Here is a 27,949-nt window from a genome sequence, read left to right as displayed (position 1 = left end):
GAAATATATTATACAAATTAATTGGATTGAAGTGGTATTCCTTCAAGAAATAATAGTAAAACCTAAATTTTTAAGTATTCATGAGATTAAAATAAATGAAGGCATTGGTCTCTGTACTCGTTTGTTCTTCTTGAGGCCTTCTACTATACGGCCTTTACTTTTTATTCAATTATTTTAAAAAGAACATTTAAGTTCTAAAGGACCTCAACTCAACAGGACACCAGACTGGAGGCTGCTGAGGGCAGAGACACAGCCTATCTTTTCATGATTTCACAACACGTTTCTAGCACAATATGTGATGTACATCTTCAATAACTGTTTTGTTTTGTTTTGTTTTGTTTTTTGGATAAATGGCTGAATGGACAGTCTATTTAGAGGAATCAAAGTAGTAAGAAATTGTGGAGTTGAAGTGATAGACCGAGGAAGACCGCCATGACATTCCCCGGACCTGAGGCAGGTGGATAAATGTCAGTCAAAGACAGTATAGCCCATAAACATGGGCAAGCAGAGCCCCTCCCTGCTCACTTTCCCAAACTGCAGGGGTGAGGGGCTGGCTTTAGAGTGTCTTTTACACAACTTCCAAGTTTTCCTCTAGTCCCTGGGATGACCAGGGCTGGCATATCCCTCTGGGAAGGGCACCCCAAACCTGGACCCGGACACACATTGGCCCTGCCCCCTTTCTCCTATCTGGGGTGCTCTCCCAACTCACACCCACCCTCTCTTGCATGTCCATGTGTGCACATATGCGTGTAGGCACACATGCAGGCACAGACATGGAGCTGACCAGGTGCTTCAAGTTGCTCAAGGACTTGTACCTGTAGGATCATTCTGGGGTCATGACTGGGCTGGTTATGAGTTACTGGAGATTTGTTCCCATTTGTTCCCTTCAAAGAGCTCCGGGAGCCTCAGTGTATGGCTGCAGTTTGTGCTTCACTACAACTCAAGGGCCTGAGAACAGCTGTCCTGGCAGAAGCCATGTGGGGCACGCTGGGGGCAGAGGTTGTCCTGGCAGGGGGGTGGGGTGCGGGCCTGGGACTGAGACACAGGTGCGGATAAACCCATGTGCAACTCAGACAGAGGCCCGGGGGTAAGGACCCCTCTTGCTCTGGCCTGAAGGCAGAAGTGGCAGGTATTGTGTACCTTCCATGATTCAGTCTCAATCCACTACATACCTCAACTTATTCTACCCACCCTCCTTCTTTCAACTTTCTGGGGTCTCTTTTCTGGGATCATCAGGGGTCACAACCTTAGAAGGAGAAAGGGTGGCAGGAAAAGTCAATGTGTGAAGTGGACAGGTAGGGACAGGAAGGGGAGAGGGATGGTGGCCGAACTTGAGTGCAGAACTTGACGAAGAGAGGCTGATTTACCACAGCTCCAGCCAAATGGGGGTCCCATTCAGCCAGATCTTTGGAATTTTCATGAAAAGCACACATTTTAAATTTCTTTTGTATTTCCCAATATTAAGCACTGGAACTCTTTCAAATTATTTCAAGGCCAACGAAACACATGTGTGTGCCAACTCTGTCCCCAGGACTGCCATTTCATATTTTAGAACTTCAAATATTCAAAAGGCTGAATTTAATTCCTCTGTATCTCCTGAAAGCAGGTTCCCTCAGTACCTTCTAGAGCCTTGGATACACCCACTCCCCCGGAAGCTGGAGGTGGGGATGCAAGAAGCTACCATTAGTGACTCAGAGCAATTTATATTCCTTGCGTGATCAAATTATTGTGCACCTCTCCCTAGAGCAGGAAGCTACAAGATGAACTCTATTTTAATCTCTGGTAGGGAAATGTGCCATATATTTTTCCTACCTAGCTCTACTTTTCTCAGCAGAATGTCTCTAAGGTCCCTGACAGGCTTGACTTTGAGCTGCTTAAAGCCTGGGACCTGGCTTTGTTAGTGGTTGTAGCACAATGCACTCAGTCATTGCCTCTAGGACTTATGTTTGTATAAATGGGTAGATGAAGAGTTTATGGAAAGTATTTTTAAAGTTGTTTAAATTTTTGTAAATAGAAGATATTATTTCCTTCAAATTTTTTAAATTTCTAAGAAGTCTCTCAAGCTTCGTGCAGAGACTGCAGTCTTGACAGGCACAGCTTTAATTTGCAATAGCTAAATGTGTTCTGAAAGAGAGGGGGTGTTTCTGACTTCTAAGTTCTGAAGGAAGCAAGCTCTGTTGTGCAGGCCATAAGCAATAAATGAGAAAAAATGCAAACTACATGAAGCAAGAGGCCTTTTCTCATCTGATTCTAAATGAAAATGATGGGTGAGGGAGAAGAGAGACAGCTGGAGGAAGCCAATGGATCTTGGAGTTGCCCTGTGTCCTCTCTGTGGGCTGAACTCTGATAGGATTAGGGTTCCCAGGGGGTAGAGATGTGTATTCTGACTCTCATATCTGGAGACACTGGCGTCTGTAATCTCTCTGATATTCCTTATACTACAATGGCATGGGAGCTGTGAAACCTGTACACAAAGAATGCAGGGGCGGAGTGAAGGAATGGCAGAGAGGGGCAGGAGGGCAACCCAACATTCCTTGTGCAATCAACCATGGGGCAGAGATTAGTGAGAGAAAGACAGCCGTCACTACTGGTAGTTCGCACACACTGGTGGATGTGCAGGATTCTAGGACAGCATGGCCGACCATGTAGTATGGACCATGCAGCCAGGGACTGGGAAAAGACCTATTTATAACTCAGAGAATGTCATCCTAGAAGATAACAATGACCCACAAATAGATGATCTGTTTTTACCAATGTCTGAATGTCTTACCATCATCACGTGGAAAAAATGAACCCTCCCTGGGGAGGGAACTATGTCTAAGAATGTTCTTATGCAACTAAATTTACCTTGAATTGGCAAGATTAAATTTTCTGCTGCTGAATAGAAGAGAGGCTTAAAATAGAAATTAAGTTCCATTAAAGGAAAATAAAGGAAGTTCCATTCCTTACACCTGAGTTTGTGGCCTGTGAAAATTCATAACCATTAAACAAATATAAAATTTTCCATTTGAGCTGCAACCAATTGCAATGGACAATAATTTTGCATGATGGTTAACTAATCCTTTAAGTCAACTTGAACAGAAACATCCCCTATCTGAAAAAAGAGAAAGAAAAAGAGAACTTTAGAATTCTTATAGCCAAAGTCTGAAGACTTCTTATAATGAATATTTCATTTCAAGGCTGTGATGCCCCATATTTCTGTTGAATGGGGAAGTATGTGTGATTCATTAAGCTCTCATTCATTATGAAAATAGACTAGCAAATTATATTCCTTGTAAGTGAAATCATTATGGAACTAATTTACAAAATACATTAAGCCTTTTCATGATCTTGCTAAAGGAAAAGCCAAATAGTTTTAAACACATTGCAAGGTCATTATTATTTTACAATCTTAGATCTTACTTTTCATTAGTTATTTTGTGAAATACCTCTTGCACAAATGTCTAAATTTGGTTGCACTTTGCACAGCACAACTTTTCATGTGTGCCTGGGAGATAATGGTTCAACTCTGTTTTCATGAAGTTTATAATAAAGATGAAATGAGAGTTTCTTAAGTACCATGTTCAAATATTCTTCTCTTTTCCTCTTGAATTTGTGTAAGCCAGTCTTGCCCCTTCAAGACTGTAACATGATCCATCATCTCTTCAATTTTTGTACTAAATCATCAGTTAGAACTCCTAAAAGCAACCTAGAAGCCAGGCAGCAGGTTACAGGTTTAGAATATGGTTGTTTGACTCTCTAGGGGGTTTTAGAATCAGTTATCTACTGAAATTAAGGTAGAAGTCAGAGCAGATGGAATGTCCTTCTATGTTATGCACACTCACAATGCTGTTCATTACCAAGAACACACCAGTACGTTCATGTTTGTTTCCCAGGAAAAATAGAGCCCGATTCATTATTCATAGAGGTCCTCCCGTACAGTAAAGACATTCATTCTTTAATGGCTCTATGACTAGGGTGTTGTAAAGCCTGAAGATGTTATTTTTGGAAGATAGTTTACCAATTAAAAGCAAACAGCACTGGATTGCTTAGTAATGTCCTCAATATTGATTGACTATAACTGCAGATGAGCATCAGGAGAAAACTTAAAGTATTGCTCTGTGCTTCTCTGCTTCCTTCAGACACCTCCCTGGAAACAGATCATTAGTGGATGGAACTTCCAGCTTCCAAAGTCAGACTTTTTCTTTTCTTCAAGTAATGTAAAAAATACACTAGGTTTACTCCATCCCAAATATTTAATTATATTCCCCTGAAATGTAACAATATGTGTGGAGTTAATACAGAGGTGAGTGTTAGAAACGATTGCTTGGAAGTGAATTCAGGCTATGAAGACAAATAAGACCCTATTCTTCTTTAAAAAATGGTGATGTTTTATATGAAACTAAATATCTTCTGCTTGTTTGTGGCTGATAAAAAATGGAGGATGTTGGCCATCAATGTTTTATATACATTCAGTGGAATTAAGTTTGTCTAGACTTTATAATAAACAACATATATCATGATCAGTGCTATTTTCTTAAGCATAGATCTAAAAATTATTGCTAGTTTGTATTTGTTATGCAGGCTGTAAACCCTATGATTTATGATTCCTTTCCTTAATGTTTACTGATCTTTTAAAATGTGACAAAGTTTGGGTGTAGTGTAGCCATAAACTGGTTAGAAAACTTTGCTTTATATGGGTGAGGAGAGTACATCTGTGAACATTTTAATCTAAACTAAAAAGAACACTTAATCATAAAATTCTTAATGAAAATGTTAGCATTGACAGAGAATATGTTAGAGGATTTTTCTGGACACACCAAGAAGCTGTTTTCCTGACTTGATAGGGAGCATATTTTATTGATAAATTCTTCTACTTAGTATTCAGAGCAATGACTAAATTGAGGAAATAAATTTTCTTTGTACTTCTGATGTCCATGTATATTCATTCCAACCATGAAGGTGAATCGGTAGAGTTTGAAAACCTATATAAATAAGAATTATTATTGAAAACAATGCCCTTGTAACTTGCAGAAGAGATGACATTTGCTATAATTGAATCAGTTTTTTTTTTTTTTTAAGGAAGTAGCCTGGCTTCTTCAAGTGAAACCTTTAAATAACATGATCATAATCTTTGTCAAATGATCAAGTAAAATGTATCAATGAAGTTACTGATATACTACCAGACTGACACTATTTACTGGTTCTATTAAGACTGAGTTTTTCTTTGTAGAGTCATATACGAATACAACCTGGCTGTTGACTCCTACCCTTTTTTTCTTATGACCAATAATCTTTGTATAGTTTCTAGCTGAGATCTGTGTGACTATAGCCCCTCAAGAGAGAAGAGTTAACTGTTCTACTTGGCCTTAAGAAAACATTGCCTCTAACCTCCTTCACCTGCTTTCTACAGAAAAAATAATACTGCTTTAAGGTGTGGCACTTAACAAAGAACTTTTATTGACTTGAACGTACCAGTAGATGCAGAAGAACCCATTCAAATTTTTCACTTCCTTTTTTCCTTTCTAGTATCTATGCTAACTTACAACAAGCTTGAATGAATTTAATCATTATAATTAGAAGTTATTAGAAAACTCTCCAAATTAAAAGCTATGAATATGTTGATTATTGAATTTTAGAATATTCAGATTGCCTTCCATTATTAAAAGTAACTTGATATCAAAGTACGATCATCAATAGCAAAGTTTAATCACATTAATGTCTTTTAAAAATTCTTTGGATTTCTTCTGACTCTAATCAATCAAAGAATTTTTCTAATTTATTTATCTAAGTAACTTTTTGTTTGTTTTCAACCTCTTCTTATGTAGAAATATTAGGTTAAAAAAAAAGCCTAATCAGAAAATTATCTTCCTGTTCCTTCAGAGCAGGGCCCTTCTCAGCTGAAGTTAAGAGCAGAGACCTCTATGTAGTAAAATAGCTAATAACAGCAATATTCTATGGGTTCATATCAGTTTTTTCCCAAAAACCAAGTCTGACATACTGCTTATTTAATGCTGAAATAATTAATGATAGTTAATTAACTCAGAGCTTTTAAAATTTGTGAAACCATTTTAATATAGAGAATTAAGGTATTCCACTGATGAAAGTTAGCAAGGAGAGCTATCCTCTGTCAAATTAGCCTGTGTTGTCATCCATTTGCCTTAAGGAATGTCATTGTTTATGGTGCCAGATGATCTGAAAACTACACAAAGCTCCATTCATCTTTCACAAAAGCAGAAGAACTAGAGTAATGACTGCCAAGATGTATGGTTCCAATAATCTAGGGATGTAAAATTACTGCTTAGCTACAGAATCATCTCTCATAACATTAATATCTGAATTTATAACAAGGAAGACAAGGTTAAATGATCTTCTTTTATGAACTACAAAAATGCAAGTTTATTAATCTGCAATAGGATTTTCATTTGTGTCACTTTTACATTTACATATCTGATTTGGAAACACTTCAAAAACACATAAGCTTTAAATAACGACATCGTTGAAGGCATCTATTAATATTGTGAGCCTTAAAGTCAGAATGAAACTCTCTTCCTTATGTATAATAAGCTTTTCTAATGATGGTCTAAAATGATGCTTAGCTAGTATGCCATTTCCCAAGATTGTTCCAAGGCAGAAAGAGGTCTTAACACCGATTTTTAAAAAATAGTTTGTTACTTAATATTTAAATGTACTTATTAGCTTAAGATGTATTTCTAGGCATGAAACTCACAATCAATGGAGAGTAGATTTCTGGATCATTAATAAATATGAAAATTTTTAAATAGAGTATAAATAATCATTGTTACGCTTTAACATATTTTTTATTTATACCTTCTTGATGACTGTTAATAATATTTCAAGTAAATATGAGTAGTGCTTGAGAATACATGGAAACTTTCATCATTGTTTATGTTTCCAGCATACATATATGAAAACTAAATATAATTAAATAATTAGAGCTCTTTCAATTCTCTTTGCTAAACTCTGACATAACTATTAGGCAAAAATCTGATGAAGCAGATCACACGATTCTCTCCTCTGAAGCTAAATAGCTCTGGCTTCAGAGCCTTAGACTAATATTGCAAGACAAGAAAAATCTGTGGTCCCTTCGTGTTTGGCTTACCCCAAGAGATCATGAGCAACCCAGCTGGTTCTCAGCTGCCCTAAATGTATAATTTTAATGGGTTTATATTAGTACTAGGTAAATTCTTAAGGCTCAATAAATGTTAAGTGGACTATTAGGATTTGGTTTGGTATAAAGCTTGATAAGAAAAATGAAAAATTGTTTTTACCACTTCTCGTCATTATTTACCCAAGTTTACCTTTCTTTCTCTGTAACTCAGCAACCTTCCCATTATCCAGGCACCTGGAAGAGCTACTGTTGTTAAATTTCTGACGGCTTTTTCATTACAGGCCCTTGTTTTTCAAGAGGCAGGTTAAATAAGCGATTTTGATTTGTGCCAAGCTGAGATGTTTAATAGACACTTGAAGTCCATTCTCTTGTTTTCATAAGATTTCATTTGAACTTATTTGTCCTACTTGATCTAAACACACAAAGAAAAGAAAAAAAAACTTAAAATTCATCCAGCTTCGCATTCATGAATTGGTATAACTGAGCGAAAGAACAGTAACTTGTGTAATTGCCTTCTTTTTTTTCTTTTCTGATTCACGGCTTTAAAAAAAAAATTATCAACAACAAAAATTTCATACCACAAAGTTGTTATCTTTTTGTAAGAAGTATAAATGCCCATTTGTTTTACATATATGAGATAATGGTAAGACACCTTTACTTTGTAAAACATGGCACAAATATTATCATCATCTGCATTTGTTAAAAGCATGACATAGTCATTGTAAAACGATATCTTTCTCATCATAAAAAGAACTCACATTTACTGTACAAAGCTTATAGAATGCAGATAAGAAAGAGGAATATTTAAAATCAACCTACCAAATAATATATTGAATTTCAATCTCTTTCTATGTCTAGTCTCCTATCCTTGCCTGTAGCCTTAGGAGCTTTCCTCGGGAAAGCACTCCCTGGCTACCCTTTCCCACTTCCACATAGAGTTGCCACACGGTGGTAATCAGTTATACATGATGTTTCAGTATTCTCTCCACCTACTTCATATACAATTCCATGTGGTATGGAATCTACCCCATTACTTTACTAAAATGTTTCTGTTGCAGTTTCCAGTAAGCCTCTTTATCATCATCCAAGGACCATTTTCTCCATCTTCCTTGGCTTTGACATCCTCTGGGATTTGCTTCATGTTTGAAAATCTTCTAACTTGGATTCCATGATGGTACCTCATTTTTGTTTGCTTCTTGTATTTGCAACTAACCCCTGTCTGTTGCCTTCACTTCCTTTGTTCTTCCTTTAGGTTGCTATATACATTAATTTTGCTTGCATTTGTAAATAGCAGAGTAACCAAATGACAGTGGCATAAACTACAGGATATTTATGAATTATTTAACAAGAAGTTAAGAGGTTGGCAGTCCCAGGGCTGATTCTGCGACTCAAACAGGAGTCAAGGATCTAGGCTCTTTCCATCCTCTGTTCTGTCATTCTGTCTCTTGGCAATGTCTTTTCTCCTACTCACAAGATGGCCAACTAGCTCTAAGAAGACAGGAGGCAAAGGCAAAAAGACCTTTCTGCTCCTATTCTTGCCTTTAATCAGGAAAAATGCTTTTCTCAGAAATCTTTTCCTTATGTCTCATTGGCGAAAAATGGGTGTTAAGCCCACCCCTACGCTATAATGGAAAAGGGAAAGAAATTGCCCTGACTTGCCTCGACCAGTTGTGATCCACCCCTTGGTGCTGGCACAATGCTCCAAACACAGTCAGGCAAGAAAGAAGAGCCGACGGTCATGGAGTGGGCAACTGACAGGGGCAGCTCTGCTTACCTGTCAGCTATGGCTGCTCCTTTAGACCAGTCTTTTTCTCTCCATATCTTAAAGTCTCTTAGGCTCCATTCATCTTATGCCCAGAAGGAGTTGTTGTGTAAAAACAACTGGGATGTGAAAGTGCTGTATAAACAGGAGTCTTATGTCATAGGAGATATACCATATTTTCCCAACGAGACTTACAACTTTAAAAAAAATTTTTAACATCTTTATTGGAGTATAATTGCTTTACAGTGGTTAGTTTCTGCTTTATAACAAAGTGAATCAGCTATATGTATACATATATCCTCATATCCCCTCCCTCTTGCATCTCCCTCCCACCCTCCCTATCCCACCCCTCAAGGTGGTCAAAAAGCACCGAGCTGATCTCCCTGTGCTATGCAGCTGCTTCCCACTAGCTATCTGTTTTACATTTGGTAGTGTATATATGTCCATGCCACTCTCTTACTTTGTCCCAGCTTACCCTTACCCCTCCCCGTGTCCTCAGGTCCATTCTCTACATCTGCGTCTTTATTCCTGTCCTGCCCCTAGGTTCTTCAGAACCATTTTTTTTCCTTTTATTTTTATATTACATATATATGTGTTAGCGTATGGTATTTCTTTTTCTGACTTACTTCACTCTGTATGACAGTCTCTAGGTCCATCCACCTCACTGCAAATAACTCAATTTCGTTTCTTTTTATGGCTGAGTAATATTCCACTGTATATAGACTAACAATTAAAAAATAACTTTTAAATAATTTTTTGTGTGTATTGAACCAAGGACCAAATCATCCTAATCCTTTCTGCAAAATTTATCTTCACCGTCTTTCCATTCACTATCTTCCTATTCTGGTCTCAGTCACCTGAAATCTTGACCATTGTGGCAGAGTTCTATGTGTTTCTTCTACTTACCTTTCTCTTGCTTCTATGTGCTTGCTTCCTTTGGTTTGATGTTCTTCATCTTCTAACTTTTTTCCCTATTATGTACAATATAAACATTACTGTGAGGGTTCAAGTCCTTCAGCTAACCTTCTTTTTCCTATCAAAATCAAACACCAACTTCTCCTTAATATGAGTTCTCATCTTTCTAGTCAGGCCTCTTCTATAAACGTCCATGACCTTCAAGTCTCATTCCAATACCTCATCTAGGCTCTGCTGTTGCCCTTAGCTGGAAAGTTTGACTTTATTTCTTACACCACTTCATACAGTGCTATACTCCTCAGTGAGTGGACTACGCAGGGTTTGAGAGCACCAGTGAAGCAAGTTACTTAATTCTTTGGTCTGATTTAATTTACAAACTTACCTTAAATTGTTTCACCCTCCTGATGGGATTAAACTAATCTACGTCTGAGTAAGTTATAATTTTTCCCATACTAGCCTTGGTACAAGTGTAGGAGCTATGTACAATAACCTAGTGTTGTACAGTTGCATTGAATGCTCATTAAATACTTCATGATTGATTTTCAAATAATTTAAAACATACATACTATGTTTTTACCTATTTTTCCTCCACTTCAAGTGTCCTTTCTATTGTATTATTTGCTATATACTGCTAGAGTAAGGATAAATTACAATGAGTCCCAGTGCGAGATGAGAGGATAAATTATGTCTGTATTTACCCCCTTCCTTTGGAGTGTGAAATGCCCACCACCTGGCTCTGACAGAAACAGAAGGTTGAAGGTCATGTCAAATATCATAGAGATAATGACTTGGCTATAGCAATTCCTAATCCTACCCAATTTATCCTTTGTCCACAGACACTAGAGTATATTTTGTTCTCATCTTGATTTCAGACTTTGAGGGAAATAAGTGCAGTCACTTAAGGTCTGCCAGTTAGTACAGTATCACGAAGGCAAACATTGTGTTAAAATTTTAAGAGAAAAAATATGTGATTGTTTTCAGAAAGATATATTTAGCTATGGAGTTTTCAAGAAGAAAAAATCAAATTGTAAATAAGAGAACCTCATTTTTAAGCATTTCCTTAGTTTCAATCAGGTTGGATCTTAAACTCAGGAGTCTTTTTTTTTTTTTTTTTTTTTTTTTTTTTTTTGCGGTACGCGGGCCTCTCACTGTTGTGGCCTCTCCCTTTGCGGAGCACAGGCTCTGGACGCGCAGGCTCAGCGGCCATGGCTCACGGGCCCAGCCGCTCTGCGGCATGTGGGATCTTCCCGGACCGAGGCACGAACCCGTGTCCCCTACATCGGCAGGCGGACTCTCAACCACTACGCCACCAGGGAAGCCCAGGAGTCTTTTTGGTGGAGTAAAAGAGAAGGAATTAATTAAAGAGAGGAAGAAGAGGTACCTGATGTGTTGTAATGATGATGAAGATGATTATGACTGTGATGGTGATAAACAGAATGACAAATTTCATGAGTCATTCTGGTCATTAATAGCTGTCATCTGAAAAACGTAGCTTTATAGGTAAGCTCCAAAAAGCTGGACATTACCCAATAGTTATTTCTGAATAATGTGCTGACCTAAATACATACAGCCATACAAGCATCATCTTTTAAACATTAATTAATTAATTAATTAATTAATTTTTTGGGCCTTGGATTTAACTACCTCAGTAGTTGCATGAGCTTTGGGTTTCAACACATACTTCTGCCTAGCAGAGTTCATTAACATAAGAAGATTGATAAGAATTTTCATATTTTTCCCATTTCACAGAACTTGAATATAAGACAGGAAGGAATAAGTGAATTGATTCTCCACTTGGGAGTTCTGTTAACTTGGAAGAAAACAGTAAGTCTAGTATGTGAGAGTATCTGAAGAGAGGGAAGGAAGACCTCACTGTCCTCCCCAATATCTTCCTTCATGTACCCCAAAGACCCCTGCTCTCATTTTCTCACTGTTTCTTTGTTCTGCTTCTTCTCCTTAGCTTTCCTGTTCCTCCACACACTAGAAACCTAAGATCATGATTTTTGACCCAAGAGTATGTAATATTTGAAATTTAAAAGGGGGACATTTGAGTCCAGAACCCAAAATCTGAAAATAAGAAAAACTACTGGTCTCTAATGTGTGCCTGAACTGCCTTTACAAAATAAAAACAAAGTCAAAGAGAAATGAGACCAGCAATTAGAGGAGTGACTGTGCCCTGCTGTTTGCGTTTCCCCTATAATTGTTCATTTCTACGCTGGCTTTGGGTTTCAGTAGGTCGTGAATTGTTTCTCATATTCAGAGCAACAATTGGAATTGTGTTGTCCTTTACGTCCACAAAAATATAGTTTACTAACGTAAGTAATGACTGCAAAATGCTTTTTGTGTCTAGATGACTTGGTTATGGCATTTAAAGGGAGCATTTCGGATCAGCATGAAGGATGTTCAGGGAATGAGAAAATAGGAACCCTTCCTTTTATTCTCCCTCCCTTCTTCTACCGAGTAGAAAGAAATCCAGTCCAGGTTTTGCCTTCGACTCGGCCTCCGAATTTCGGCTGTGCAATGTGTAGCACGTTTCTCTCCCGCCCCTCCTTTTTCCTTCCCTCTTGCCTCCAGTGTCTGTCTCCAGGATTTCTCTCTTCCTATTTCAGGAGGACTCTCACAGGCTCCCTCAGCCTGTGTGAAGCTGAGGTTTCCCCTGGATCCCGTATATCCCCAACACATACCTCCACGCACACGCAGCCCCAAGAACCCCGCGCTCACACCGACACACACTCGCGCGCGCACACCCCCGCGGTCGCCTGTCCATCTCCCTCCCGGGAGAGCCGGCGCGCGTCCCCACCTTCGCCGCACACTCCGCGAGCCGAGCTCGCCGCGCGCTAGATAATTCCGCGGCTCGGAACTCGGATCGCAGCTCTCAACTCCCATGGTGGTTTTCTAAACATTTATTTTCCTCCTCTTTCTCGTTTTTGTTGCACCGTTTTCGGTCTGGGGGGCCAGAGGAGCAAGGCGGGTGCTTTCCCAGCCAGCCCTGGTTGGCTTGCCATCCTCCATCAGGCTTATAAAAGTTTGCTGAGCATAGTCCAGAGGGCTGCGCGGCTCGTCCCCTCGGCTGGCGGAAGGGGGTGACGCTGGGCAGCGGCGAGGAGCGCGCCGCCGGCTCTGGCGGGCTTTCGGCTTGAGGGGCAAGGTGAAGAGCGCACGGGTCCCGGGGTTCACCGAGCTGGATTTGCATGTTGCACCATGCCTTCTTGGATCGGGGCTGTGATTCTTCCCCTCTCCGGGCTGCTGCTGTCCCTCCCGGCCGGCGCGGATGTGAAGGCTCGGAGCTGCGGCGAGGTCCGCCAGGCGTACGGTGCCAAGGGATTCAGCCTGGCGGACATCCCCTACCAGGAGATAGCAGGTAAGCGCGGGCGCGCGGCCCGGGCCGGCTGCAGCCCTCGGCGGCCGCACGTCCCCCGCGCCTCCGGAAGCCCTCCGCCTTCCCCCTGTTGCTGAGTTGTTGGTGTTCACTTTTCTGTCGCGGCTCTCCCGGCTGCCGCGCTTCTGCGCGGGGCGGCGGATGCTCCCGCGGCTTCTCCCGCTGGGGAAGGTGTGCGTCTCGGCTGCCTCATTGTGTGCACACGCGGGAGCGCCCTCCTTCCCTCCCTCCCTCCCGCGCCCTCGCGCCCCCTTCGTCGTTGGCCCCGGCCGCCCGGGCCGGGGAGCCCGGCACCCTCCGGGGCGGCCGCGGCGCGAGGGCAGATCGCCGAGCGGGGCGCCCACCCCGCGCCGCTCGCTCAGGCAAACTTGGAAGAACTGCGGCCGCAGTTTGCCCAGCGCCACAGTCTGAGTGGCGCCTTCTCCGCTCCCGCCCTCGCGCCGGCGGGGGCGGTGGAGAGACGCGGAGGGCTCCCTTCGCCCCTCGGTCCCCTCTCCTGACCTTCGGGGAGGCAGAGCGCCCGGGCCGCAGGCGGGAGAGGCTTGGTGGGGGGCGGAACCCCACCGGGGGACTCGGCCTCCGACGTCGGCGGTTCCGGGCTGGTCTGGGGAGTTCGTGGGCTGCCCGTTTCAGATTTGGGGCGGGCTTTCCCGTTACGGTTCCTCAGTGCTTCCCCGATTGCGGTTGGTCACTCGCGGTTCGGGGACACCCCGGCCACCCGGCGCCGCGCCCCGTCCTGAGCGCGGCCTCGGCCGCCCGCTCTGGGAAGCCGAGTCAGCTTAAGCGGGTGGCTCGCTGGTGGATTCGTCCCGGGCTCCTGGGACCCCGCGTCCCCCGCGTGCCCGGCCACCGGCATTCCTCCACCGAGAGCCCCTCCGACAACTTGCGCGGCAGCCTGGGTGCGTGTTTTCCGGCTCTTAGCTCCAACCGAACCCGAGCTTGTCGGGGGCTCGGTGAATGAAATGTGTTGGGGAGAGGTAATCCTGTGGGCGCGAGAGAGGCCAGGAGATGCTCCGGGGGCGCGGGCTGCTCACACCCGGCAGCTGGAGTCCTCAGGGTCCTCGGAGGGTCGAGTCAAAACGCTGGATTTCCACCAGCCTCTCTGCGTTTTGCCAAAGAACTGGTCGCTGGAGGAAAAGCATTTTTGCAGAGATCTTAAAACATCACGGTTTCGAGACGTAGTGGGATTGCTGTTTTATTGCGGTTGATCCACAAACTCTACAAGTGGGGTTTTTTACTCACACCGGAATGAGCACATTTCTAGAAATACAGGCATTGAAAAAAAAAAAAACAGCTTACACACCATGCTAACAGCGCCGAGCATTATATACAGGGAGCCTTTTTTAATTCTGAGCCAGACATAGGCAGCCTCTGGTGAGTCGGAGGCGGAACCTGTGGTGAATTATAAGACCACTTTTCTCTCCCTGTCACTTCTTCTCCCTTTTCCAGAGCTCCTTAATTTGTTAATCAGTGAATAGAGCGACTGCCCCCGCAGCTCCTTAAGTTTCTTAACTCTCCTTCCCCTTTGTCTACTGTTATTTCATTCTTTTTAATTAATTGATAAGGATCAGCTTTGCTTTTTTCCCCTCCCCCCCCCCAATCTCAGGGAATTTAACTTTTTAAAGGTTTAGAGTATGGATCACTTCTTGTAGGAACTTTTTCTCCTCTCATCTGGGCTTTTTCAAACTGTCTTTTAAACACACATATTTCCCAACATGATTTCAGATAAGATATCTCAAAGAAGACAAGAGTTAAGTATTTTTAAATTGCTTCAGTATTCTTTAGTGGATAATGGGATTTTCAGGAGACTACAGTTCATCCTGACCACGAGGCAAATCTCCTTCCTATCAGAGGGAAGGTTTTCGGTGTGTATGATTTCTGTAGGCCCCATTGACTTTCCTGAAACATTGCCAGTGGTTGAAATAAATCCTTCAGTAGAGTTTTAACTACAGAGGGTTTTTTTCCCCCTTTTTTCTCCACCCCTTGACAATAACGGTGCTTGCTAATCAGCTATGGATTTCTAAAATGTGTGCACTTTTGTTACAATCACTTTCTAGGACTAAGGGCACTGTTGAGTTTGCCTAAACCCTCCTGTCCTTTGTACCAGTGGAAATACTCAAGTGGGGTGTCAGAGGCACATCTGATAGGAAAAGAAATGAATTGAAAGATAACTGTATATTAAGGACCAACACTGTTTCAAGGTAAACTTTACTCAGTGCTACCTATTGCTGTTGGAATGATCACTTAGGTGTCCTGTTATTAAATGAACACACCCTTCCTCTGTTCCCTTGTTCCTGATACCATTTACTTTTAATTATCTAGCATATGGTGGTTATCCTTCCCTTCAACTCCTTTCCATCCTATGCCTTGTTTGGACTTTGACTGGTTTGCTTGAGAAACGGCATGTGCTGTTAGTCTGTCAGGGAACATGAATTTAAAGGAACTGCTGTTCAGATTTCAGGTTCTTGAGAGCTGTTTCTAGTTGAAAGATATTTACAGGTAGCTTGCCTGGTAAAATAACTGAGAAGTAATAAGGACATTATGTCTCATCATGACATTATTAAAGTTTTACTCAGATCTCACAGTTGTGAAATAGTGTGCCCTTTTCCATTCTAGGATAAAAGGGAGTTCTTCAGACTCAACACATGAGGGACTGTGATGGGTAATATATAAAGTTCGACTCAGAGAGTGCTTGGGAAAGAGGAGGCCTTCAGGGGGCAGCTTGTACCATTAATCTTCACTCAGCCCTGATTTTAAACCATCCCAGGCAGATCAGATAGGCTATCTGTCCTTGTTTCAAAGACCTCCAAAGGAATAGACTCTTGAGCCCCTCTCAGCAATCCATTCTAATACTTAGTAATTTTTGTGGTATCAAAATGTTTCCAGATATCTAGCCAAAAGCCTTCAAAGTGTGCTTATTTTCTCTTGTTCTATCTTCTGGGAAGATATTGAGCCATGTAGCATCAAGTTCTTTGTTAGGACTGTTATTCTGATCAAAGGTCAGTGTGAAACATGCCAGTTTTTCTTCCAGCATCAGAAATATTATCTCATTTTCCAATCCAACTCATCTTGATGGTGCTAAACTTCTAAAGGAACTCACAACTGAAAAGAGCATCTGCTTAAAAGTCTGGGCAATTCCGGGAATGTTGTTTTATGCTTACGGTGCCTCTATTTTATGCTTGGAGCCTTCTTGGAGTCATTAATTATAATATGCATGTGGTGCTGACTAGTGGTAATTTATTGGCTTACAGGTTAATGTTTTTCATTTATCTACCGCAGCTTTACTTAACAATCCCTTATATAGAAATCACTATGTGCCCGGCACCTATCTGAAAAACATTACCTACTTTAAAAACATTAAACATTGTCTTACTGACTTTTTCTAATAACTTAGATGCTATCGTTATCCCCATTTTAAAGATGAAAAGACCGAGCAACACAGAGACAAATAATTAACTTGCCCAAGGTTGACTCAGATAGCGGGTGATGAGGCTAGAATTCAAACGCAGGCGCTCTGACCCCAGGCACTGGAGTCCATCCACTTCCCCTTGACCACTGCCATTCTGTATTTGTCGAATGAATGCAAGTAAAATCAATTCTTTCCTGATCTAATACATCTATAGCCTGGTATTATCAATCACCATATGCATTCACTCACAGTTCAAGCTGAGTATTTTCCTATTTACTGGCAACATCTACAATTTTTCAAAATCACTTTGAATTTGGATTTTATGTTCTCTGGAATTGGCTACGCTACCACCACTAAATTGTCTGTGTACGTGTGCATTTTCCCGATCATTGTATAGATGTGGTTATATGAAAGATAGAAAGTAAAAACATGTGTCGGGTTTTTTTCAATATACTGAGCCTACTTTCTGAATATTGGGTTAGTCCAAAAAAACTTACTCCAGGAAATTATCATGGCGGTAGAGGGAGGAGGGAAGTTTATCCCCACAGATTAGGAAAAACATATAACTAACTCTGTTCTCAATAATTTACTTTGCCACCTTTTTCCTATCTCAGGTATTTTGAGAGTCGGGCTATAGCTGGATATTAAGAAAGCAGTAAATTCTCTCCCATCTCTTTAATATCAATTTATCCCAAAAATCTAAAAATCTGTCTCAAAGTCTAAAATTAAAAAAACATTCTCTTATATTCCACTGATATACTAGTGACATTTTTAGTCTTTCTTTATTGTTTTCAAATTTCAAAATATGTAATGCTTCATTTTGTCTGGCCTTCGTCCAGCAGTCCTTTCCTTTTTTTGGTGGGCTTCCCGGGGAAAAGCCCTCCCTCCCTCTGCTCCCCAGCAAACCAACTTATTTGATACGTTTGCTGTTAACCCAACTCTTTTTTCAATTTTACATGTAGATATCACATTAACATAAATGAAAAAACAGTGTTTGGTAAGTCTTACTTACTCTTTTGGAGACATATTAAATCTCCTAGTTTGGGATAAATAATTTAATTTCCATTTAGCTGCCTGCTTCACAGAGTTCTGATTTCTTTGCCCTCTGTTTAGTTAGATGATGTCTTTAAAATCCTTTCGAAGAACACTGTGAGGTGGAAATGAGTTAGCGGAACTTCAAATGTTTTTTTTATGATTTGTCAAGTCACTAGATTACTAAAAGATTCACATTAATTCCAGGTATCAAAGCAATCTAAAATCTGGACTATTAGGAGTACCACTTGTTAGACTCTTGATTTGGGGATTAATTTTAGAATGATCCTTGCAAACAGAGTTATCTTAGCTGATTTAATTAGAAGATGATATGTCATCGTTGAGAATAAGAGTTCATTTGAGTTGACTGATATAATTTTTTACATAAAACTTGTATCTTTTAACTGTGCCACATTGTAATAGCTTGTGAGCAGAAATGTAGGCCACTATCAAAGGTGATTTAAAATATACAGCGTTATGTTCTTTAAAATACTGTAGTATAAACATTGCATCATAATTTATGTGAGAGGGTGACTAGTGTTCTTTTACAATTATGGGTGAGTATTATGTACACTTAACAAAATATAAAATTGAGTCCTTTTAAACCAAAGTGACTTACCATTCGGTCACTAGATTTTTGTAGAAATATGAGTTTAGGATAAAAACAGTAGTAAAGGAATTATTGATAAAATCATTCATTAGCTTAGTCTTAATTCATATTCAAACCCACAAAAGTAACATCATAAGACTTTTTTTCCTCCTTAGTTCACATCTCTCAGAAGACTTCTAGCAAGGCCAGCAAGGTGACTTAGAGTTGTCTTGCCAGTATAAACAGAATAATTAATATTTCAAACTTGGTGCTTATATCCTTTTGCAGACCAAATTCTGCTCTCTTAAATTCTTTAGCTGGCTTACAATGAGACTTTAAGTAGTTTCATAGATTTCTCCAGTATTGCTCAGTTTTTAGTGATTTACATGAGAGCGTTTGAAAGTGTAGTTGACTCCCTGGATGGCATGTTTGTAAATAAAGGGTTTCATAGTGCTAACTCTTGGGTAAAGGTTTAAAAATTCTAATAATCCTAGATGGAAATATTTAAGAGTTTTTAATAACCCTGGATGAAAAATATTTGTAAACAAATGCACCAGTTAGTAACAAAGAAAAATAGAAATTTGATTCCACATTTACACATGATTCAGGTTATTATTTTTATAACCTATTCTCCATTTCTTTTAGGCATTTTTTTTTCATTTTTCCAATAACTAGTTCTTATTTACCTACTATGTGTAAGTCACCATGCCAGGGACTGGCTATAGGGCCCCAGGGAATTTTAATCCCAGCAGGGAATCAGAAATTAAGGGCACCTTTAACAGTGAACTGCTGAGATAAGTGCACAGCACTAGGGTACCTGGCACTGGGAAAGCATTCAGTAGGATCATGTGGGTACTTCCCTGGTGGCCCAGTGGTTAAGACTCCGTGCTTCCCCTGCAGGGGGCGTGGGTTCAGGTCCCTGGTGGGGGAACTGAGATCCCCCCATGCCTGGAGGTGTGGCCACAGTAAAGAAATAAAAAGAAAAAATTTTAAAAAATGGAAAAAATATAGGATCCCATGTTCTGATCACAGGGTTCTGGAAATGCTTCCTTGAAGAAGAGCGATGGGCTCCGAAGCATGAGTACAGAGTCAGGAAGAAGGCGGTGGGGAAGCAGAGGGCATACACATTGCCTTTATGGAAAGAAGGCCCTGAAAGCATGAGAGGAGTTCCAGTTTACACGGTCACTGCGAGCCATTCTTTTACATATGAAGAAGTCCCAACATAGAGCAGTTCTAGGAGTGAGAAAGTAGAAAGGTAACAGTATCACCCTGTCCCAGGTTCTCCCCATCTTTTGACTCTTCCATCCTCATTCCATCCATCATCCAGGTCAGGGCCATGATGGAAACAAGATGGCTGCTGGAGTACCAAGAGGCAAAGGGGCAATGCCCAGAGGCATAGAAAGGGACCATGTCTTCCCATGTGCATCTCTCCATTGATGAGGCAGACTAGCCTCAGCAGTCCCCCAGCAGATTTACCCACCTTTCTCATTCCAGAATTGCTCCCTATGCCCATGCTTGGAAGAGAAAGGAAAAGGACTATGGCTGTTGATCTGAACTAGTCACAATTATACCCTAAGACAGGCTGGTAGTCACCTTTCTCACATATATGGCCACTGAAATGCTTGGTTAATCTTCATAATCTTAATAATATAATAATATATAATATAATAATAATAATAATCTTAATAAGGAACTTAGGGGTAATGGAGAAATTGAGAGGAATGACTCAGACTATCTGAGTTAAGTATTTGGCATTCTTGTTTTAAACCAGTGTTTCTCAACTCCGGCCAGTGGTGAACTGATAAATGTTAAACAATTGGCTCTCTGGAGGGTAGTGTGTGGAGAGACCTGATTTGTAGCATTTGCCAATTTTTGTGGTCTAAATACTCCCACTGTGACCGATCTTAAGCTACTAACAGCTCAACGACTGGCTCACAAAATTCCAGAAAATTTAACAACTGGCTCTTTCGAGTTGGAAAGAGCCAGGGCTATCCTGGAATCATGTGAGATATTAAGAAAAATACCTGCACTTGGGCTTCATCTTCAGATAGTCTGATGTAATTGGTCTGGGAAGGGTACTTTCCCTCCCTCCCTCCCTCTCTCTCTCTCTCCCTTTCTCTCTCCCTTCACTTCCCTTCCTTTCTTTTGAAAATTTCCCAAGTAATCCTGATGTGCACCTAGGGAAGAGAGCCAGTGGTCTGGAGCAGTGCTTCATAAACTTTATCATGCATCAGAATCACTGGAGGCCTTGTTAAAGGCCAACGCTTTGGTCATCCCCACATGTTCTGACTTAGTAGTTCTGGGATAGGAACTGTAATTTGCATTTTTAACAAGTTCCCAGGTGACGTTGATGCTGTTGGTCTGGGCACCATCCTTTGAGTTTCTGGGGGCCACATTCTGGGTGCATTCAATGTGTTTTTTTTTTTTTTTTTTTTTTTTGCGGTACGCGGGCCTCTCACTGTTGTGGCCTCTCCCGTGGCGGAGCACAGGCCCCGGATGCACAGGCTCAGCGGCCATGGCTCACGGGCCCAGCTGCTCCGCGGCATGTGGGATCTTCCCGGACCGGGGCACGAACCCGTGTCCCCTGCATCGGCAGGCGGACTCTCAACCACTGTGCCACCAGGGAAGCTTTTTTTTTTTTTTCAATGTGGTTTTAAGTACACGTTTTTGTCAGGGGAGACAGTTATATTTGAGCAATGATTTTGTGTTATTTCTCGCCTTGACCTTGGGGAGGAATCTCCACCCAGAAAGAGTTGCTGCTTCCAAACTGCGCACCCCGATCCTGTTTCCTCAGCGTTCTTCCAAATGTCTACATTGACCACTAGGGGGACCAAGGGAAAGAGAGTGACTGGCTCCCTTCAATCCATAATCACCGGTGCCTGGAGCAGAAGGGGCCTAACCCAGCTGCCCTGGGCACTTCTGCGCCAGTAAAATAAAACCACAGCATTGCTTTAAAGGGGAACGGGAAAAAGTCATTTTAAGTTTCTTTCACGGTAGGAACCCTATTATTCTTTGCTAATATGGTAGGCTCCCTATAGGTATGTAGGACTCATTTTGGGGGTCGTTTTTAGAAGATTTCTGGTCAAGAGTAATTCCAACCCTCCCCCCACCCCCATCCCCGGCCCCATCCCGCCTTGAGCTATTTTTCCTGTGCAGATCTAGCCATTTGTTCCTGATTTCCAGGTACAAGGAGACTACATTTAGAGCTGGTCACCCTTCAGTTTTTTTTTTTTTTTTTTTTTTTTTTTTTTTGTGGTACGCGGGCCTCTCACTGTTGTGGCCTCTCCCATTGTGGAGCACAGGCTCCGGATGCACAGGCTCAGTAGCCATGGCTCACAGGCCCAGCCGCTCCATGGCATGTGGGATCTTCCCGGACCGGGGCATGAACCCGTGTCCCCTGCATTGGCAGGCGGACTCTCAACCACTGCACCACCAGGGAAGCCCCTCACCCTTCATTTTATACACATTTAATTAAAGATGTAGCATAATCCATTCTGGACATGCACACCTGTGTTCTGTAGGCTTTATCAGCTAGTGTATTTGCTTCTTACATTTCTTGGATTTCTTGAGAAATTGACTTCCTCGTTTTGTGCCCCCAGAACAGCTGAGATTAGCAGAGGCCAGTGCTCCTGAATTTCAGGGAACTAGAGGTGTTTCCTCTCAAGGCTGCAATGAAGTTGAGGCAACTCTTTTCTTTGCAAAGAAAGCACTCTGAGGTCTTCCAAAAAATGATGACTAACTTTCAGTTATTATTTTCTTAATGGGTCAGAATAGCTCCAAGTCAATAGCACTTTTGCAATGAACTTGAAAGAGCCACCATGCTTTTGGCTATTATAGGTATTTTTAAGTGACAGACCTTAATTTTTTTTCCTGAGAAAGTAAGAAATGTTGTCCTTTAGCTGTTTGCTTATCCTATTTTATTCCAAATCCCAATGATTGGGAGTTTTTAAAACTTAAAATATTTAAGATCGCTGATTTTTTTACTTGTTTTTTGGTAGCAAAAAGTTTAACAAATGATTTTGAAGAGTTTAAGTGCTCTTTGACATAATGGGAGCTCTATTTGGAAAATAAGAATTTGTAATTCTAAAGTATTAATTATCTGGAAATGCAGGGTTCCTGAACATTCCTACTTGATCTGTTCCAGCCTCTCCTCCAGCTATATGTTTGCACTGAATTTAAGGAACATAGCTGACTGCTACTTTTACATCATCAAGTGCTAATGTGTGAAAGGCTTTTACTACTCTTTTGATTATGTGGTTATCTTATTCAATATTCTTTCACAGACTTGGGGGTATTCAGACACCAGGAGGTCAAGTACTATGCTAAAAGTTTAGGCCAATCTTTTTATATGACTGCCATAAAGAATATATTCTTTTCACCTATATTACCACATGGCTCTCATAAAAGGTCAATTTCAATTGACTATAATAGGTTTCGAACGGCAAATCTTATGTCATCAACAAAAAAATCATTACATATAATCTCTTCAATTACCACCTTCCCTTCTTTAAATAAAAGGAACTTGGGGATTTCTTAACATCAGAGATCTTCATGATGTGTTTTGTATACTAGACATATAAAAATTGTATGAACCCATGTTTTTCTCTTTTAATAAAAAAAATACGTGTAGGGTGATCACACTTAAATTCCAGTTAAAACAGTACATTAGGTGCAACAGATATCGACAGCAAAGAACCATGAAATTATACTTTTTCATTTTGCTATATTAACTTAACAAATAAACTTTGAGTCAGTTTCTCAGCCTGGGGTATAGCTGTAAAGATAGATAATTTAATATTGTAAGAAGTTATATGCATAAACATAAACTAATTGCTATGTTTAAAGAATGGCAATATATTTTTATCCAGAACATGCTTATTATTAAATTATACAAAGGTTTGCAGTTTAACAAAGTGTTGACTATATATAAAAATATAGGTTATACTGATATTAATTCTATGTAGTAACAAAGGTGCATTTTATCACCGGAATAACAATTTCCTATAACTGAGAAAGCTGTAACGCATTTTAAAGTGAGTTTTAACCTTTCTAACCATTAGTTTATAAAGTACAACTCCTGAGAAAGCCATTGTGATTCCTCTGAAATATTTATTTTCAAAAATATGATGTAGTACTTGAAAAGAAAGTTTAAAACTGCTCTGTTTTTAATTAATTAATTAATTAATTAATTCGCGGTACGCGGGCCTCTCACTGTTGTGGCCTCTCCTGTTGCGGAGCGCAGGCTCAGCGGCCATGGCTCACGGGCCCAGCCGCTCCGTGGCATGTGGGATCTTCCCGGACCGGGGCACGAACCCGTGTCCCCTGCATCAGCAGGCGGACTCTCAACCACTGCGCCACCAGGGAAGCCCTGCACTCTGTTTTGAAAGGCTTTGAGACAGTATTCTTTGGGAAAAAAAGAGCCTCTCTCCCAGTTCTGTTTCAGGAAAAACAGAAAGATGGAATACAAATAAGTGAGAGCAGGCTTTTCCCAGGGTGACACTTCCTGAAGCTATCTTCATGCTGGGCGACAATTCTCATTTTAACCTAATGAAGCATTAGAGAGAACCAGTGTCCTAAGAGAGAAGGCTGGAGGTTTCTGGAAGTCTCAGGCTGCCCATCTCCTCCCAGGCACTGCCGGGGAGCTGCTGCCTGGTACTTCTGGAAGGTGCCAGGGATGCCCAGGAGGAGGCTCTGCCGTGCAGCGCCAGCCTGTAGGTGTACCACCTTCGGCCACATTTCAGCCTGGTTCCTGTGGAATTGATTTTCACGGCTCATGACAGAAGCTGTTTTCAGCCCTTGAAAAGGAAGTGGCTGGGCTGATCCTCTCACACAAACAGCAAATTGCTCCCTGGCTTTCAGAGCCTTCGAGGTCTGCTACCTTAAGGTTCTAATGGCCTTTTAACAGTGTTTCCAGCTGAGCAGCAGATGTAAAGGATACTGAACATTGAAAGCACTGTTCTTTTTTTTTTCCCCTCCCGGAAAGAATCATTTTTTAACAGACATTGTACAAACACTGTATCCCAGGACCTATTCAGTGGCATGTTAGATTTGAAAAACTGAACCAAATCTCCAATAAATATATTGTCGGTGCCATACATCTGCCACCTTGCTGGGCTCCGTGTCCCATTTTACCACCCATCAGGAGCTGAGATCATGTCACCATTAGTAGTGGCCCCATTTGGTAATACCTCATCAGGGAAAAAAAGAATTAATGAAGCCCCAGAAAGCCTCTAAAACCCCTTGTACTTTCAGTCCATTCATTTTGATCCGAAAAATGACAGTATATTTCTGAAAGCAGTACACTGAACTTTTAGAATTATATCCAGTCTGCCTTTGTCTCCTTTTCTGTTGTTTTGACGGTTCGTTTTGTCCTCCTGTGGGGCAGCGGGGTGAAGGGTTTCCCGAATAAGCAGTTCTGTGCTTCCTGCAAAGTGAACTTCAAGACCTTTAAACTAAGGTTTGGTCTCAGGTTGGTATTTCAGTCTTTTGGGCTTTTGGGAAAAAAATTAAACATTACTGGGCTTCCCTGGTGGCGCAGTGGTTGAGAGTCTGCCTGCCGATGCAGGGGACACGGGTTCGTGCCCCGGTCCGGGAAGATCCCACATGCTGCGGAGCGGCTGGGCCCGTGAGCCATGGCCGCTGAGCCTGCGAAAAAAAAATTTAAACATTACTGAGAAACACTGGTCAAATTGGACATTTTCTATTAAAAATAATAGAGAAATAGTACGTCTTTTGATTTCACTTAGGTCCAAGCAGTGCTTCTACATTTCAGTTTTCCAGTGGTCACTGGACAGGAGAAAACCAGCCATGCAGATAAGGCATGATTCCTCACTCCAGGGACTCACCTGTTTTACAAGCTTTTGGAAGACCTTTAGGAAGTATGTGAACTGCCACCATATTTTTCCCCCAAAGTTGAAAACATAAACACATTGCCACTCCAATGGGAAAAGGCACAAGATTTTCTCTGCCTCCTTTGCTGCTTCACTCAGGTGACCCATCTGGTTTTTCTCAGGACCTCCCACTTGCTGGGTAACTTGATGGGTAAAAAAATTTAGTGTGATCAGTTAAGCTCTTCTCAGTAACACTAGATCATGTGGGATACTTTCTCTGGTTTTAAGCAGAGGCTGGCTTAGACGTCTCGCTCTACTGTGTAGCCTGTTTTCTGAACCCCTCTGTGCTTCAGTTTTGTCATCTGTGAACAAGGATACTAACAGTCCCTACCTCTCAGTGTTGTGATTGTATTACATGAATTAACATTTAAGCTCTTAGAATAGTGCCTGGCATTTAATAAAGGCCATATACATGTTTGTTAAACAACAAACGCTAGGTAAGCAAATCAGTCTCTTCCATGGGTCTAGGAAGTGTCTCTTCCCCAGGAAAGCAGGGGGAAGAGGGAGTTTCCTTGGGCTCCTCCCATCTTCAGGGCCCTGCTGGCCCGCACAACTGATATCTGGGGTTGGTGTGCTTTGTGATCTGATCTTGTGCAACTTGGGAAGGTCCTGGTAGCCCCCTTTCCTGAAGCATTCACCCTCACATTGGCCATTCTGGTCCTGTAGTCCTCCTGAATCCCTGACCTGTCCCTCACCTGGCCTCTGGCCCACCTGTAGCCTTCATTACCTTCTGGTTTACCACTCAGCTGCTTTCTGAGCCTCCAGCAGGGCTGTATGAACTGCTGGGCCAGACCTGTGTCCCCTGGGTGTGGGTGCAGCCCTCCCTCTGAGCGCCCTGTGTCTCCAAGTTTACCCTAAGGTTGGTGTCAGGTAGCCCACCGGGCAATCTCTTCCCAGGGTCCTGAGCAGAATTTGAGCCAGAAATCCCTCTTCTCTTCGGCTTCCTGTTTTTTTTTTTTTTTTTTTTTTTTGCGGTACACGGGCCTCTCACTGTTGTGGCCTCTCCCGTTGAGGAGCACAGGCTCCGGACGCGCAGGCTCAGCGGCCATGGCTCACGGGCCCAGCCGCTCTGCGGCATGTGGGATCTTCCCGGACTGGGGCATGAACCCATGTCCCCTGCATCGGCAGGCAGACTCTCAACCACTGCGCCACCAGGGAAGCCCCGGCTTCCTGTTTTGATGCAAAGCTCAGAGAGGAGAAACTGGAAGACGTGGGGAGCCGTTACCATCCCTGTGCTTCCTTTCTTCCCGCGACCTCTGGGGCCGGGATGGGTTTGCTACCCTTTCTCTTCCTGGCTGGACCTCAAGCCCTTCATCCAGGTTTGAAGACTTTTCTCCTGAAAAGGTCCAGTAACAGATACCCATGCCTCCGGAGGTGGAAGCTTGTAAGAAAACAGTGAATTAAGGGGCAAAAATATTGAATCAGTTAAGTATTTGCAAAATATCTTCCCCATTCCATAAACAAGATGAACGCTTCCAAAGAATCTCTCAAACATCAAGTGAACTGGAAATAATATGAATTCCTTGTTTATATGGGAATCTTTGGACTTCCTGGCAGATGGTACCATATAGAAGCAAAAGGACTTAAGTCCTTGTTTTGTGCTTGCTAATTGATGATTTTAAAGTTTTCTTACCTCTTTGAATCCCAGTATCCATATCTATGTAAAAGGGCAATACTGTAGGTTGGCTTATAACATTTTTTTGTGCGGATTAAATGGCATAATGCATGTGAACAGCCTGACAGAAATCCTCAGTAAGTGTTAGTTCTTTTTTTCCCAATTCCCTCCTGACACACGTATCGTGATGAGAAATCTGCCTATTTCTTAATCAGAAGAGGAGAGAGAAAACCTAGTAGGCTGTAATCCCCACTCTAAGACTTAGTCACTTTTAATTTCCTTCTAAGAGAGAAGCTTTAATGGAACATTAAAAGGTGATCATAAAATGCTGTTAAATGTCAAATAGCAAATCTTTCAAAAACATTTATTTCTCTTCTTTTTGGTCTTCTACTTGGAAATGGCTCTGAAACTTCTCTTTCAGGCCATTCTCACTGGTTTTTGTTCCACATGCCACCAGCAGAAGGATGTATAGCTGTTACATTGCCTTGATTATTTTTTTTTTTTTTTTTTTTTTTTTTTTTTTTTTTTTTTTGCGGTATGTGGGCCTCTCACTGTTGTGGCCTCTCCCGTTGCGGAGCACAGGCTCCGGACACGCAGGCTCAATGGCCATGGCTCATGGGCCAAGCCGCTCCGCGGCATGTGGGATCCTCCCAGACCGGGGCACGAACCCGTGTCCCCTGCATCGGCAGGCGGACTCTCAACCACTGCGCCACCAGGGAAGCCCGCCTTGATTATTTTAATTTGCTTAAACCAGTGGTTCTCAAAATCACCCAGAAGGTGTGTTCAAATGCAGGCTGCTGGGTTCCATGCTAGGAGCTTCCGATGTAGTAGCTCTGAGATGGGGCCAGTGCCCAGGTGACACTGATAGTCCTTGGATCATACTTTCAGACCCCCTGGCTTAAATTTTAAGCCTTAAACTATCAAAGGTCAGTTTGGTTCTCCAGTGGCTTGAGAATAAATTTCGACCCTGTTGGTTTGACATTCAAGATCTCAAACTATCCTTCCAGTTTACTTCTAAGCATCCTTCTAGAAATTTCTGTCTGATAAAAACTTTTCCACTAAACTTCATTTTCTTTCTGTGTCTCATTTCATTTGCTAATACTTCCTAACAAGGCTTGGTCTGTCCTCACTTTTCTCCACTAACAAAAATCCAGTTGAGCTCAGATTCCCCGTCGTGAATTTATCCTAGGCCATCCAGTCCCTAACTATTCCTTCTTTGCCAAGCTTGTGGAATGTTTGTGTATTCA

General features: G+C 41.8%; 1 protein-coding gene across 2 annotated transcripts in view; it reads left to right on the top strand.

Moving 5' to 3' along the window:
- Positions 1-12,989: 12,989 nt before the first annotated feature.
- Positions 12,990-27,949, top strand: part of GPC6 (glypican 6) — a gene marked incomplete at both ends in the record, with an annotated part of 1,094,878 nt that continues 1,079,918 nt past the window's right edge. For both annotated transcript variants that reach the window (XM_079722019.1, XM_079722018.1), the window contains one exon: positions 12,990-13,149. In XM_079722019.1, the coding sequence (XP_079578145.1) occupies positions 12,990-13,149 (160 nt within the window). The remainder of the gene's footprint in view (positions 13,150-27,949) is intronic.

This window comes from Hyperoodon ampullatus, assembly GCF_949752795.1.
Source record: "Hyperoodon ampullatus genome assembly, chromosome: 16".
Classification (NCBI taxonomy): Eukaryota; Metazoa; Chordata; class Mammalia; order Artiodactyla; family Ziphiidae; genus Hyperoodon; species Hyperoodon ampullatus.
This window is presented reverse-complemented; position numbering and strand designations above follow the sequence as displayed.